This window comes from Cavia porcellus, unplaced genomic scaffold, assembly GCF_034190915.1.
Source record: "Cavia porcellus strain 051 isolate PalLab524CR breed Dunkin Hartley unplaced genomic scaffold, mCavPor4.1 scaffold_9, whole genome shotgun sequence".
NCBI lineage: Eukaryota > Metazoa > Chordata > Mammalia > Rodentia > Caviidae > Cavia > Cavia porcellus.
In genome coordinates this window covers 4,592,036-4,606,671 of record NW_026947492.1, presented here as the reverse complement: position 1 = coordinate 4,606,671, position 14,636 = coordinate 4,592,036, and the positions used below count along the sequence as shown (strand labels likewise).

Below are 14,636 nucleotides of genomic sequence, written 5' to 3'. Positions count from 1 at the left end.
TTATGCCGCTGAGCTAAATCCCCAGCCCCAGAAGAATAGCTCTTTGTAAAAAGCAAGCAAATACATTCTTGTGGATTTAGTCACAAAGATACCAGAAATGAATGCCAAGAATATAGTGCAAATTACACAGGTAAGCTTAATAATCAGAATAAAGTGGAGGAAAAATTTTATACAGGGTGCTTTGCAGAACAGCAGGTGACTTTTATATTGACTATTAACAGGGTTTAAACGTGGTTACTGTGCAGTCTTCTGAGCTAAAATTATTTTCGTGGCCATAATATTCAGGATTCTAGACAAATATACATAAAAAATAGTTTACTGATACTGTATGAAATGGTCACTATGTTTTACCTCACCAGCAATTCATAGCTCAAGGAAGATGTGCAACAGAATAGAACAATTTACCCCGCCTTTATGTGTGTGTCAGTAACTCACTGCCCCTCCGATGACGTGTCTGATTTTCACTGAATAAAGTTTTACCTTTAATGTATGCTAGAAGAAGTAATCAAGGGAGTTCAATCTGTTACGAAATACGTTGTCTCCAGATTTTGTGGTCATCCAAATTTTATTTTTATAAGATTCTCGTACAGTATACTGCATAAACATTTTTACCATTTACATTATACCAAAAATATGAATACTGAAAATGAGGTAACAAATACAAAAAAATAGATTTGTTTCCAAAATAAGTCCATACCAAAATATTTTGCTGAAAATGACTTCTAATCTACAGATGAAAGATACTCCAAGTTATATTCCAAGGGACTGGCATACAGCTCAGGGGCAGGACATGTGAGGCCCTGGATTTGATCTCCAGCACCATTTAAAAAAATTCAAGATACATTTGATTTTAAAACAAATAAATGTATAACAGGGCTTACAATGATTTCAATAAACCAGGCACTCCATAACACAATGTACGGGTACAAAGATTATGCGGTGATTGCTTCATATTGTAAGGGGACACAGATTTTTTTCAAATATGAAAAGAAACTAGTCTTTTGACAATGTTAATCCCTAAGAACTATTACTCTCCTTTATAGACTACAATATTACTGTCGGTTTCATATACTTTTACTTTATAAAGAACTCCCGGGGGAAGAAATTTCTGGAGGTTTTCCCAGATATATACAGCTACATTTTCTGTCGTGCTGTAGAAGAAAAGGAAAGAAGTTCAAAATTCAGATAATAAACATAATTTCACTTTACATTTACATTTACAGAAAACATAGAATAGATTTTTAGTGTATCGGGGGGACACAGTAAACGAAAAGTTTAGAAGCCACACAGTGACCCGATAAAACGTTAGATTCAATTCTTTCTTGTTATCTATCGAAGGCAAGCTGTGACACCCACCTTACAACATCTGCGAAGTACGGCACATCTAGATCCAGGTTCTTGTGATCTAGGGGCTTCATAATCGCCTCCTGCAGATAAAACCAAGGGAAAAACCACTGATTCTATTCATGACTCAAACCCCAAAAGGCTCCATCTAACTTTACCATATCGTTTAGCCATGAACTCAATGCTCGTTAAGTATTATATTTCTATACACAATCTTACACAGTTTAAAGTCAGGCCTTGCTCCCTGTAATGATTAGTTATTCCTGTTACTGAAAAACTAGAGAGAAGAATTCCTTAGCTTGCCTGAAACACAAGCCACTCTGACTCAGAATTCAGCTGCACACTTTCTGAATTCTGTCCCATAGGTTATCAGGAACATCTCCACAACATTCTGACCTACAGCACAATGCCACAATTTTAGTGGACAAACATGCAAACTGAGCACTGTATTTTATAAAGCAGACACAGACTGAAATTATATATATAATTCTAAAGTTTTGCTTTGAAGAATAATAAAGAATGACCCTGGGCTCTAAAATGTAAATATGTAAGGATTTACTCCTTAATGCTTTACAGATGTTAATATAATGTTTCTTTTCTTTTTTTGTTATCAAAGATTATAACTGCCTTTTCTTTCTAGGTTTTTACTTTGGCTCTTACACAAAAATCTAAGCTTTTATAAAACAATCTAATTTTCCATATTGTGTGGTTTTAAGTAATAATAATAACAAGGATTATTTCTTGAGCAAAAGAAAAATCCCATACAAAGTAAATCTCAAGTCAATTATTTTTTAAGTAGAATAAATGAAGAACTAGTTTTTAAATAATTCAAATGAAGAGCTGTCTCAAGTGAATATGAAGAAAATAAATCTTTGCTTTATCTTCAGACCAGTCCGGGTGCCAACATATCCACTGACTTTCATCCCAAATGCCACTTTCGGTAACAGGAACGTGGTGCATTCCAGGTACACAACCCTCCCTAGTATTCAGTCAGTCACATGCTGCTTGAAAGCTCTCCAGTGCCGCCTTACCGCGAGTCTTTGTATTTTATGCCCCGGTGAACCCAAGAACTGTCTTTCTTCCTTCCTAAAGTTCTTTGAGCACAATGGTATTTGCTCGTTCACTTATTCTCTAGTTTATTTATTCAACCAACAAGTTTTGAGCACTCAGTATTTTTTTACTTCCTAGAAAAAGTAACACACACAGGCTATGGCTCTCCATCTCTCTATCCCTAACACTTGGATAAAACACTGGTGGACAGCAGGCAAACGTGTTGACTGCAAGGACGAAGACAGGAAAGAAGGAATGATGGTTACAATGTTTATGAAACATCAAGTTTTATAATAAAAGTTGCACACTGAAGAGAACTAAGTAAATGGCTGAAGTGACCTCATAACGAATGAGCGGCGGGAAGACCGACCCCCAGCTCTAGCAGGACCAACCACAGGCCTGGGCAAATCGGTTAGCTGCCCAGCATCTTTCAGTCTTAATCTACCAAGTGAATAGCTGCTTTAGGTCATGTCTTCTAAAATCCCGTAATACGAGTCTGCCAGGGTGACGCATGCTTGTAGTCCCAGAACTGGGCAGGCCGAGCCAGGGGCCCATGCGTTCGAGGCCAATCTGATCTATACATAGAGCTTGAGACCAGCCTGGCTACCTAGTGAGACCTGCTCAAACAGCTGAAAATAAATGAAATCTCTTACAATGCAAGAAGTTTGTGATAACACAATCAGTAAGCTTCTCACTGAACACTGTGTGCTATTTCTATAATGAGTTGTTCCATAAGTGTAGGATAAAGCCAGTGATTAAGAAAACGATGGTATTAAATATCTTTGATTAAAGGCACAAGGAATATACAGAGAGGTAACAGGAAGATTCAAGGAGAAGGTTACATCTTAGAGAAAGTTATGTCTTGAAGAAAGCATAGAAGCCGTTCAGTGGAAGAAACTGGAACGTTCCACAAGAAAAACGAGGTGAGCAAGCGTATTTCTCCCGGGACAACAACACGCCCAGGACTGCTGTCCCCTGTGAAGACCTCAGAGGGCCAGGGCGCTCCTCCACCGCCCCTCCACTCCCCACCAACCTCATTCATGAAGTCCCAGAACCTCCGCGGCTCACTGACGTGTGCAAAGGCGCCCCTAACACTAACACAGTGAACAGCACCCGACAAGCACCAGTGTGGCATTACCTCCATGTATTTTTTTAGGTCGGTCAAATTCATAACCATCCCTGTAACAGGATCAATCTAAAGAAGAAACAAGAGTTAGTAACCCCGGTAGGCTGCCCACACCGAAACTTCTGGCCGTTATGAAAGGCTGTACAGTGTATCCATGGTGCCCGCCTACGAACGGCAGAGGCAATCACCGATCCCAGCACAGTGACACCTGCCTGCACACAGCCCGCTCCCGAGCACACGGAGAAAGGAGAGCTAGACCAGCGGCAGCTCACCACACACAGGACAACACAAAGCAGAGAAACAGCCAGCTGGGCAAAGAACACAAACATTTCAGCACATACCTCTCCGTGTACTGTCACCACCACTATGGGGAGAAAAAATGCCAAAAACAACATGACTTTCAACAGACAAACGTTCAAGCACAAGTCAGCAATATGAATCATTAGATCTCTAGCTCCCAAAACCATGCTTACCTTTCCTCTCCAAAATTTGTCCGTTGAGGTTAAGACCCTTTTATCTATCAAAGCAAGATCCAACCAAGACAGAGAGCCTCAGTGGGAGCTTTGGCTAGCTAGAGGAACTAGCCATGGCCAAACGGGTATAAACTCTGCTTACAGTGTTGCTACACCGGGAACACCGAGCTGCTGCCTGTGGTGTATTTTTACAAGTAGAAAATGGGCAGGCAGGTGTCCAGCTAAACTGGCCCCATTCTGGACAGCACCGTACTGAACAAGCAAACCACAAAAAAGAGAAACAGCTTTCTCCTTGAATAAGAGAAAACTTACTCTTTTAGTTATAAGAATACACAGGTTACAGTAATACTGTATAGAATAGTGCTTATATGAAGCATTTGAAAATATCTTGATTAGTAACTACTTTAAAAATTAATAACTTCTATGAATTTGTATTTTTTTCAAGTCTATACAAATACCATTAGGTATTACATGATAAATGAGTACACTGAAATTAAACACTATCATACAGAGGTAGTAACTAAATAAATCCTGACCTTTGGATACCTCTCCTGCTCTTTTAAAAATGCTTTTGGCAGTGTAGTGGCTGTTTTGTGTGGCATCAGCTGCGTCTCAAAGAATCAAATCTCTTATTTTTGCACAAAATTATTGGACTCACTTTCTTAAGAGAACCAGATTAATTATCTGCCAGAGAGTACATTCCAGGCAGTGTCCCCCTTCGTCAGTCATTATTTAGTCAAAAAATAAATCTAGTTTTTAAATTTGAGTGTTGCTATGAGATTTCTAAACATAATTTTGTAAAATGACATATAAAAACATACAAACTGTACACATTAAAGGGTTACCATGTGATACACCAGTAGTTGTATATATATAACAAAATGCTTAAATCACATTAAACATATTTCTTCAAACATTACAATGCAATTTTAACATTAGCTTCAGTGATACTAAACCAGAAGGAAACACAGTCCCAAAAACTTTTTTACTATATAGTCTAAGACCAAGGAAAAAGTTCTTTATACCACTCTTTGGCTTGAATTATCTATAACAGGGTAGACAACTACAAACATTTATGAGGCACGCAACCAAGACGAGATTTTCCCTTTGACCCTCTATTCAACTTCTAGTTCAAGTTTAAAGCATTCACGACGTCCATAACTTTCTTACACTTATATTTGCTAAGCACTCTTACATCCCTATTCAAGAATCAGAATTTCATCAGCTTTTTCTTACCTTTATAATTGTGCCCATGACCATGTGGATTATTGCATTTCCCAAAGAGTTTCAAGTTTTCTTCATTACTCAGAGATTTGCTGACAAAAAAAAGAAACAAACAAACAAACTTGGCATGGCACAATTGTCTTATTCAGACACTTTTTTGTTCCTTACGATTATTATTTGCTTCAGTCTTTGAAAAATTTCACAATTTATTATGACTTTAACTTGCCAAGTGAAATCACTCTGATTTCACTGTTCATCTACAAGTAAGTAACCAATGCATGTGTGCTCCTTTTGTTCTAGACAACTAAATTAGATACTAAATATTACAGGCAATCAGACAGGGTGATGCCCTTGAAGGAACCAGTGCAGAAAACAAGATACTTTGCAACCATGGGGGAGACAAACACCTCCCACTGTGAGCCAGACCTCAAGACAACAGACAAAATAAATGCAGCCACCTACTTCCTAAGGACATTCGTCAGGAACTATTTCTAAATAGCAATCAGCCATCACCTTGTGAAAAAGCCAGGAAGAGCCACTCACCCACCCCACAGGAGCAGCCCTGATCTGTGTTCATGCCCGCTTGCTATGTGACTTGCTTCCCTCTTTGGTCCCAATTTAATCCGTTTTACCTGAGCAATTACACTCATAATCTTATTAGTTGACAATAGTTTTGCCCCGTCTCGTGCTCATCCTGCAATGTCCTATTTTTCCCATCTTGGACCCACTTCATGTCCTAGATTTGTTCTATAAAAATCCCTTGAAAAGACAGACTCTTCGGCAACCCACTCGGGACCCCTTCTGTCTGTCTCTCAGACAGACGCTTTCTTTTCCCCAGTAATACTCTAACTTCTGCTGTTCCTAAAAGTCCTTCTTCGATTTTAGAGAACACAAACTCGTACCAGTACGTAGCAGGTTGGGAGTTTCTTTCCCTGGACCAGTTTCACCACCATACCATATAAATTAGCATAAATAAATTCTGCTCCACAGCAAGATTTCAACTGATCTCTTGGTCCCTTCATTTTTCAATTCAATAAACATTTACTGAGTATCTACTATGTAAAACAGAAGTACACAATGAAGCAAGAGCATACCTTGATAAACACAAGAGTGCTGTGCCCCAGCAAAAAGAGATTCCTTATGTTTGTATTATGCCAAAGTACCTATAATGCCGCCTACTGTTCTGTATACTTTTTTTCTTCTGGGTGACCTAATTGATATGTTAATCAATGCTTTCCTCTGTAAAGAATTGTAAATCCCTGGGAACCTAACCTAATTGATATGTTAACCATTGTTGCCCTCTACAAATAACAGATGTGGTGCTAAAATAAGTTGACAAAGAATTGTTAATTACTGCTAGAGGACTCTAGCCTCTGCTAAGGAAAACAAAGGTTTTCCTCATTTCCTTAGCAGATTTCCTGATCCACGCCCAAAACCCCTTACTTTGTAAACTGTGATATGTACTCAAAGGCTGCAAGCTTTGACGAGGACACACAGCTTTTGCAATCTCCAACTGCACTGTGTCACTGGGCCCAGGATAAAATAAATCAGGGCTGCTTTTTAAAAATATGTTTTTGCCTCATTTTTTGAACTCGAGTTTGGGGGCTCGTTTGTGGATTATAAAATTTGGGGGTTCACTCGGGATTACTGGGGGACCCCCCAAATTATTTTTTCACCAATCGATTGGCTAAATGTCTGTAAGTATTTGGGGTTTTTTGCCTGTTTGTAATCTGAGTGTGCACATTTGTAACTGCAGATAAAATGAGACAACTTCCTGGGGCCTTTTTTGTAATTTAGGGCTTCCCGAGCCCATTCGTAAGTTTGGGCTTCGGTCCATGTGGGGGTTTTTGCCCCGTTTGTAATTTGGATGCGCACAGTGACTGCAGACGAGCTAGGGCTCCTTCTGCATCGAACTCTGGGGCTTTTGCCCATTTATAATGTGGGGGCTTAGGCCCATGTGTAGGGCTTAGGCCCGTGTGAGGGCTTAGGCCCATGTGTAGGGCTTAGGCCCTTGTGTAGGGCTTAGGCCCGTGTGGGGCATTGGGGCCCGTTTGTGTTCCTTTAGCTCACCAAACTGGGAACAGAAAAACCTTCATTTGTGTCTTTAATGTTGGTCTTATCTTTTGTGGTGCCTTGTTTAATGTTTTAGTCCTCAATTGATTACCTACAACCTCGGCATGCCTTTTAAAAAGTATTTTTCTTTCTGGTTAAAATGTGAATATATGTGCACATATATATGTATATTTATGGTTTTTGAAAAGCATATTAACTTTACCAAGTAAAACCAGATCATAATGTAATTGAACCAGTTAAAAAGTTACAGTTTTTAAAATGTAGCATTTTAATGTGGTGAAAAGACATAAAATGATTAAATATGTTTCAGACTACTAAAAAAGGTCATTTCAAGGATTTTGTTAAAGGTTTTAATGTTGTCTAAAAAGCAAGAAAAAGGTAATTGACTGGTAATAAGTAAAAAAAAAAGTGGTTTTGTCTTAAAGTAAAAATGAAAAAGAGAAATGCTTTCTGTGGCATGGCTTTCAAGAGCAAAGAGCCCAACAGGATAATTTGCAATACTGTAAGTTTGGAGGAGGGGAATTTCCAGGAATGCTATACAATGTAAAGACAGAGTTGAGATTTTGATTGCTAAAAAAAAAAAAAAGGAACAATTCGTCTTGTACTGGAAAAAGCCGATCTAAATTTAAAAGAAATAACTATTGTACCTAATGTGATTGGTGATTATAGAGATAAAATATAAGTTCTTGCATGTGTTGTGGACATCTGGGAGATTATGCAGCAGAATTACTTTTTGTTATCCATAAAAAAGCCCTTTTTTGTTAAGTATATAATTTCAGTAAAACAATGGCCTGCCACATGGCACCCTGGGACAAAAAAGTGGTGTGCCATACAGCCTGCCCTCTGATCCAAAATGCCAGAACCATGTTTTCCTTTCGTCCCACCCCAAGTGGACAACCAGAGGTAAAGAGAGAGAGGTAAGGAGGTTGCCAATCGGTATCGCCAGTTGTTGTCAATAGCCAATAGGGCACCCCAGAAAACCCTCCAATATGCCCAAGATAGCAGAGGTGAGACAACTGGCTAATGAGTCTCCCTCGGGATTTTCTGAAAAGATTGCAAAAGGCCTATCACATTTATATACCAATAGCACCTAAAAATGCAAGTAATATTGCCTTTGTAACCCAGTCGGACCCTGATATTAAGCAAAATTGCAAAAGTTTGAGAGATATAAAAAAAATGCCCTTCAGTCAGTTATTAGAAGTTGCTTAAAAGATATTTTCAACCAAGTGGACCCTAAAGACCAGGCTTAAGAGGTTTCTGCTGGGCAAAAGGACTACATTGGTTGTTGGACTCTCCTTAAAAAAAATACTCTTTCCACTCTTTCCTCCTAGCGGATACAAGCCATCCAACAGATTCCAGTCCCTGTGACTAAAAAGCAAATGTGAGAATTTCTAGGAGCCATAGGACTGATCCAGAGTTTGGGACCCTGGCAGAGGCCTGTTGCCTATCTTTCCAAGAGATTTGATTATGTGGCAGCCAGATGGCCACCTTGTCTGCAGGTGATTTCCTCGGTGGCCCTCCTGGTAAAGGAGGCTTAAAAATTGACTTTTGGACAAAAACTCTTAATTGTCCCCTCCTATTTGCTGGAGACTCTCATCAAGCCTCCGCCAGACCGATGGCTGCCCAACTCCCAAGTCATGCATTATCAGGCATTACTTCTAGATCTGACGACCATCAGTTTCTTTTTTTTTTATTTTTTTTTAAGGAGAAAAAAAAAGCAGAGAAAGGGTGCAAGTTATACAGATTTACAGAAAAAAATAAACAGTAGGAAATCACTAGGTAATGGATTACATATTGTCATCTTAGAAATAATTGTTCAACTCACAAAATTAAAGCTTGTAAAGTGGACATTCCAACAGTGAGACTGCAAACAGTTCTATTCACTGATCCAACAAAACTCAGTAATATCATCTATCTTAGACCATCAGTTTCAAGGGGACAGCGGCTTCAAACTCTGCTACTCTGCTGCCTGATGATGCCCCTCCACAACTGTATTGGGGACCAGACTTGACAGATGAGCCACCATTCAGAGTTCCTTTGTATTTCTCCGATGAAAGCAGTTACATCTATCAAGGTAAGCGGGTCATGGGAGCTGCCGTTACCAGACTCTCAGATTCTATAGGAACCAACCCTGGAGCCAGAAACATTGGCCCAACGGGCTGAACTCATTGCCCTCACTGAGGCCTCAAGTTGTCAAAGTATGCATTTGTTACTGCCCATGTTCATGGGGCCATTTATCAAGAATGGTGCTTATTGACTTCTGAGGCCGAAAGATTAAAAATGCTCCCCAAATTTTGGACTTGTTGGCTGCCATCTAGATGCCAAGGAGAGTGGCTATTATCCTCTGTAGAGCCTAATAGGCAGGAGATGGCCTTGTTATACAAATAATAATTTGGCAGACACCACCGCCCAAAAGGCAGCCACAAAATCAGTGGGGACTGAGATAGCCCTGACATTCCTGCTGACTCCACCTACTTTGTCAGAGCCTATTTGCACTTAAAAAGACTTGCATCTGGGGGCTAATATCAAAGCTTGCCCAGTCTGTGAGCCTCAGATGCCCTCAGTGCCAATTGGTGAACTCAAAACAACTGCAACAAATAGAAACTACTCACTACATGGGACCATGCCTAAAAAGCATTGAGAAATAGACTTTACAAAAATGGAAAAGCCTGGACTTCAAGGAAATAAGTACTTATTGGTAATGATAGGTATTTTTCACTAGATGGGTTAAAGCTTTGCCTACTAAGTCTGAGTCAGCCCTGATAGCAATTTCCCCGATTTGGCCTCCCTTTATCCATGGAGTCCGACAATGGCCTAGTTTTTATAGCCCAGATAACTCAAAAACTAACCTAAGCTTTTCAGATCAATTGGAAACTCCATTGTGCTTACTGGCCTCAAAGTTCAGGACAAGTAAAAAGGATAAATCAGACGTTAAAGACAGTAATAAGTAAGATGGCCTTAAAAACTGGCAAAAACTGGGTGAGTCTCCTTCCTTTTGCTCTGTTGCATGCGCGATGTACCCCCTACGTTACTGATATTTCCCCTTTTGAGGCTTTCTATGAGAGACCTCTTCCTCTTATCCCTAAGATTTCTGAGGAAAAATTAGCTGATTTAACTAATCAAGATCTTATTAAGTCCTCCCAGACTTTTCAGCCAGTTCTGACTCCCACCCACCGATTATTTTGACAACAACATCCTCCACCTACAGCCCACTGCAAGGACATACACCCTGCTGTGGAGCCTGGGACACTGGTCTGTGGCGGCATCACCGTGAATCTCTTGAGCCGTGATGGGAGGGTCCCTACATTGTAGTCCTCAGCACTCCAACTGCTATCAAAGTAGCCAGAAAGCCTGCCTAGATTCATCATTCCCACTTCAAGCAGGCTTCCAAAGGTGATCAGCCTACAGATAAGTGGACTGTTGTTCCCTCCAAGGACTTTTTAAAGCTTAAGATTGCCAAATGTAACTGATAATCTTGTGTTCTCCCTTATGGAGACCCCAAAGAGGCCTCTGTCTTTTAGAAAAAAAAAAATGTTACTTGTAAGACAGAACAGAGTTAATTTAAATGTTGGTTTTCTTTCTCCTTTTGGTTAATAGTTTAATAATGGCAGCTGCAAGACCTTTGTCAATTCTCCTATTGGGCCTTGTATTATGCACAAATTGGTAAACTATGTCAAAGATCGGGTTCAAACTATAAAGCTTATGATTTTAAACACACAAGGTTATAAACAGATACCTATGTCTGAAAAACCTCATGAGCCAATGATTTGGATGACTAAAATCAGTGGGGAATGCTGTACCCTAGCAAGATATTCATTATGTTTGTATTATGCCAAATACCTGTAACGCCACCTGTTCTGTATGCGTTTTTTTTCTTCTGGGTGACCTAATTGAGATGTTAATTAATGCATGTAAAGAATTATAAATCCCTGGGAACCTAACCTAATTGATACGTTAACCATTGTTGCCCTCTACAAATAACAGATGTGGTGCTAAAATAAGTTGACAGGGGCTGGAGACTTAGCTCAGCGGCATAAGCACCTGCCTTGCAAGCAGGGGGCCGTGAGTTCGATCCCCAGTACCGGTAAAAAAAAAAAAAAAAAAGTGTAAAATAAGTTGACAAAGAATTCTTAATTACTGCCAGACTACTCTATCCTCTGCTAAGGAAAACAAAGGTTTTCCTCATTTCCTTAGCAGATTTCCTGATCCACGCCCATAACCCCTTACTTTGTAAACTGTGATATGTACTTCAAGGCTGCAAGTTTAACAAGGACACACAGCTTTTGCAATCTCCAACTGCACTGTGTCGCTGGGCCCAGGATAAAATAAATCAGCGCTGCTTTTTTAAAATGTTTTTGCCTCATTTTTTGAACTCGAGTTTGGGGACTCATTTGTGGATTACAAGAAAGAGGACACATGTCCTTAGGCAGCTTTAAACCTCATTTCCTCAGAAAAACAATTACATGACCTTCATATCCTCTTTTAAGAGTCTTGCTCTACTCTTCCTCAATCAACGATTGCCTACTGAAAACCTTACCAATCTGCTGAGGGATATCACATTAGGAAAAATTTTTAAATTACATTTGTTAGTTGTTTCAAACAAAAACCAATGAATTTATCTCTACCCACCCAACCAACTTTCCATTTTCAGAGTCATTACCTCCCTCACAAAATGACATAAGGAACAAAACATCCAACCTGCTATACGTCTGGTATAAGTTTGGGTCCTCTAAAAATCGAAGAATGAATTTTAGGAACAATGGAGGTTAAGAGCCTAACATGGTTATTGAGAGAAAGAAAGCTTCTGTCTGAGAAAGACAGCAGGGGTCCCAAGTGGGTTGCCAAAGACTGTTTTCTAGGAACTTTTTTTATAAAGCAAAATCACGAGGTGAGGTCAGACCAAGGTGGAGAAAAATGGGAACTCGAAAAGCAGACGGGCATGAGGTGGGACAGAACAATGGTCAACCACTAAGACTAATTTTTCAGGTAAAACTGACCAAGCTGGGGACAAATAGGGAATCAAGTCACATAGTAAGTGGGCATTTCTTAAAGAGCATTTCCCTGTAGGGGATGGGATGGTATTCCATACCTATTCAGAATGTCAATCCCCAATGTTTATATTTAGGGTGTGGCTGCCTTTTATCATGAGGTCTGGCCCACAGCAGGTGTCTGTCTCCTCCAAGGTTACAAGATATTTCATCTTCAGGAAACTGGCTCCTGCAAGGGCCCAGCCCTGTATGCCTGCCTATAATATTTCTAATTAACTCAGCTGCCTGTAGCATATGTTTGAGCTTCTATTATCTAATCCCTTTCCTTCTAATAACTTTATTCTCCCCTCTATTTTTCAAACTCAGAGAGCTATCATTCACAAAGCTATTGAATGAAAAGTCTCACTGGACTCTTCACAAAATTGAACACATAAACTCCAGATAGTGTTACAGGCAGCTGAGTTAGGTGGAAATATTACAGGCAGTCAGACAGGGCTTGGCCCTCAAGGGAGCCAGCACAGAGGACCAGATGTCTTGTGACCTTGGAGGAGACACGCACACCTCCTGCTGTGGGCCAGACCTTAAAAGATAAAACAAATGCAACCACACCCCAAGTATAAACATCAGGGATTGATATATTATAAATAGGTATGGATGACCTTGAGGAAGCCAGGAGTCACCATCCCAACCCCCTACAGGAACAGTCACTGCTCTTTAGGAAAGCCACCTTGCTGTGTGACTTGCTTCCCCATTTGTCCTTAGTTTGGTCATTTTTACCTAAACAATCTGATTGTTTGACCACAGTTCTGTCCCACCTCATGAGTTTCCATTTCTCCCCCACCTTAGAACTACCTCACCTCATGGTTTTGCTCTATATATAACTCTAGAAAAGCTGGGGTCCTTGGCAACCCATTGGGGACCCATTCTATCTCTCTCTCTCAGACAGAATCTTTCGGTCTCTCAATAAGTATTTCTGCTCTTAACCGCCACAGTTCCCAAAATTCATTCTTCAATTTTAGAGAACACGAGCCCGAATGGGACATCTAATAAACTGGGAGTCTCCTTCTCCTATATCAATTGGGCAATGATATCCAAGTGTGTGTTGGCCCCTGCAGAAATCGCCCAGCACGAGGCTTTAAGGCACAAAATAAACCCATTCCCAGTAATGAATGGGTGGATCCTGATAGCCATTTTCCTCATTTTACAGGACGAAATACAGGTTCTGAGAGTAGCACTTGCCAGTGAGTAGAAAACTCCTCAAAATCAACCCCCGCTGCAGTCAAGCCATCTGAGGGCTGGGGGTTCAAATCCCCGCTGTGCTGCTTGTTTAGGAAACTGAAACTCGAGGCTCATTTCATCACCAGTACCATGAGGGACAAAAGTCACCCTGCTGTAATTATATTACGTACAGTAGCTCATGCTCCTGGCATAAGATCTCAGCTAGCGTTTACCGAGTTTTACCAGGCTTCGTTTAGGCAAATTTAATTCTTCATCGCTTCGCAGGAAGCCTTGGGAGTAAACTAACGGACCGTGAGGCCAAAGCTAGAGAGCGCAGGGCGCGGCCCCAGGCACTCAGCCGCGCCAACCCTCACACCGCCCGCCCCGCCCGGGCTGCAGCGGGCCCCAGCCGCGGCTTCCCGGAGGCGGTGCCCTCGCCAGCCCCGCCCCGCCTAGGCCTGGCCCCGCCCCCGGCCCCGCCCCCCTGGACGCGGCCTGCCGCCACACCCGCGGGCCTCCTCACCAGTGCAGCCGATGGCTTGCGCTGAACGAGACTAGGCGCGACACTCGTGCCCGGCGGCGAGCGCCCGGGCCCGCCGCACTCATCGTCCACCGGCGGCGCTAGGCCCGACTCCTCCCTCCCTCAGCTGCCCGGCCCGGAGCTGTGCCTGCTACTGCGCCTGCGCAGAGCGGGCTAGCTCCCGGAAGTGCTCCTTGGTTCGCCTTCCGGCGGGTCCTGGCGTCCGGAGCTTCTCTAGGCCGGCAGGTTTGGGCGTGTTCTGTGCCCTCCAGTGACTTTTTAAAGCTTCTCTCTTCCCCGCAGAAAACCCTGGGTTAGAATAGAACTGAAAGCTCCAAGATCTGCAAGGCTCCTATCAGATTAGCTCCAGAGCCAACGTGTGTGTTTGCAGTGTACAAGGAGCTGGAATCTGAGAGCATCTATAAACAACAGGGCTTCCCGAGATGGTGCTACTGTCGGGCTGTTACGTGATTTTCACTAAGGAAAATTCGAAAGCCACTTTTAGCACCCACAAGCATTTGCATCTATCAGGAGGTTGGGATGCGGTGAGCACATGAGCCCATGGACACATATGTTAGCACATCTTGGGTCAATTTAGTCAGCTTGGGAGCAAGAGGACC

At 41.5% G+C, this 14,636-nt stretch overlaps 1 protein-coding gene across 2 annotated transcripts; it reads right to left on the bottom strand.

The window, feature by feature from the left end:
• Window positions 1-546: 546 nt before the first annotated feature.
• Pts (6-pyruvoyltetrahydropterin synthase) lies at window positions 547-14,184 on the bottom strand. 2 transcript variants are annotated; one of them, XM_003472825.5, is made up of 6 exons: window positions 14,020-14,184; window positions 5,230-5,309; window positions 3,862-3,884; window positions 3,533-3,589; window positions 1,357-1,427; window positions 547-1,151 (listed from the first exon to the last, which is right to left on the bottom strand). In XM_003472825.5, the coding sequence occupies exons 1-6, from the start codon at window positions 14,100-14,102 to the stop codon at window positions 1,028-1,030; spliced, it is 438 nt and encodes a 145-aa protein (XP_003472873.1). In that variant the 5' UTR covers window positions 14,103-14,184; the 3' UTR covers window positions 547-1,027. The 2 variants fall into 2 exon arrangements, with proteins under 2 accessions (XP_003472873.1, XP_063111834.1); XM_063255764.1 differs by lacking the exon at window positions 3,862-3,884 and having other exon boundaries at window positions 14,020-14,178.
• Between the last annotated feature and the right edge of the window lie 452 nt (window positions 14,185-14,636).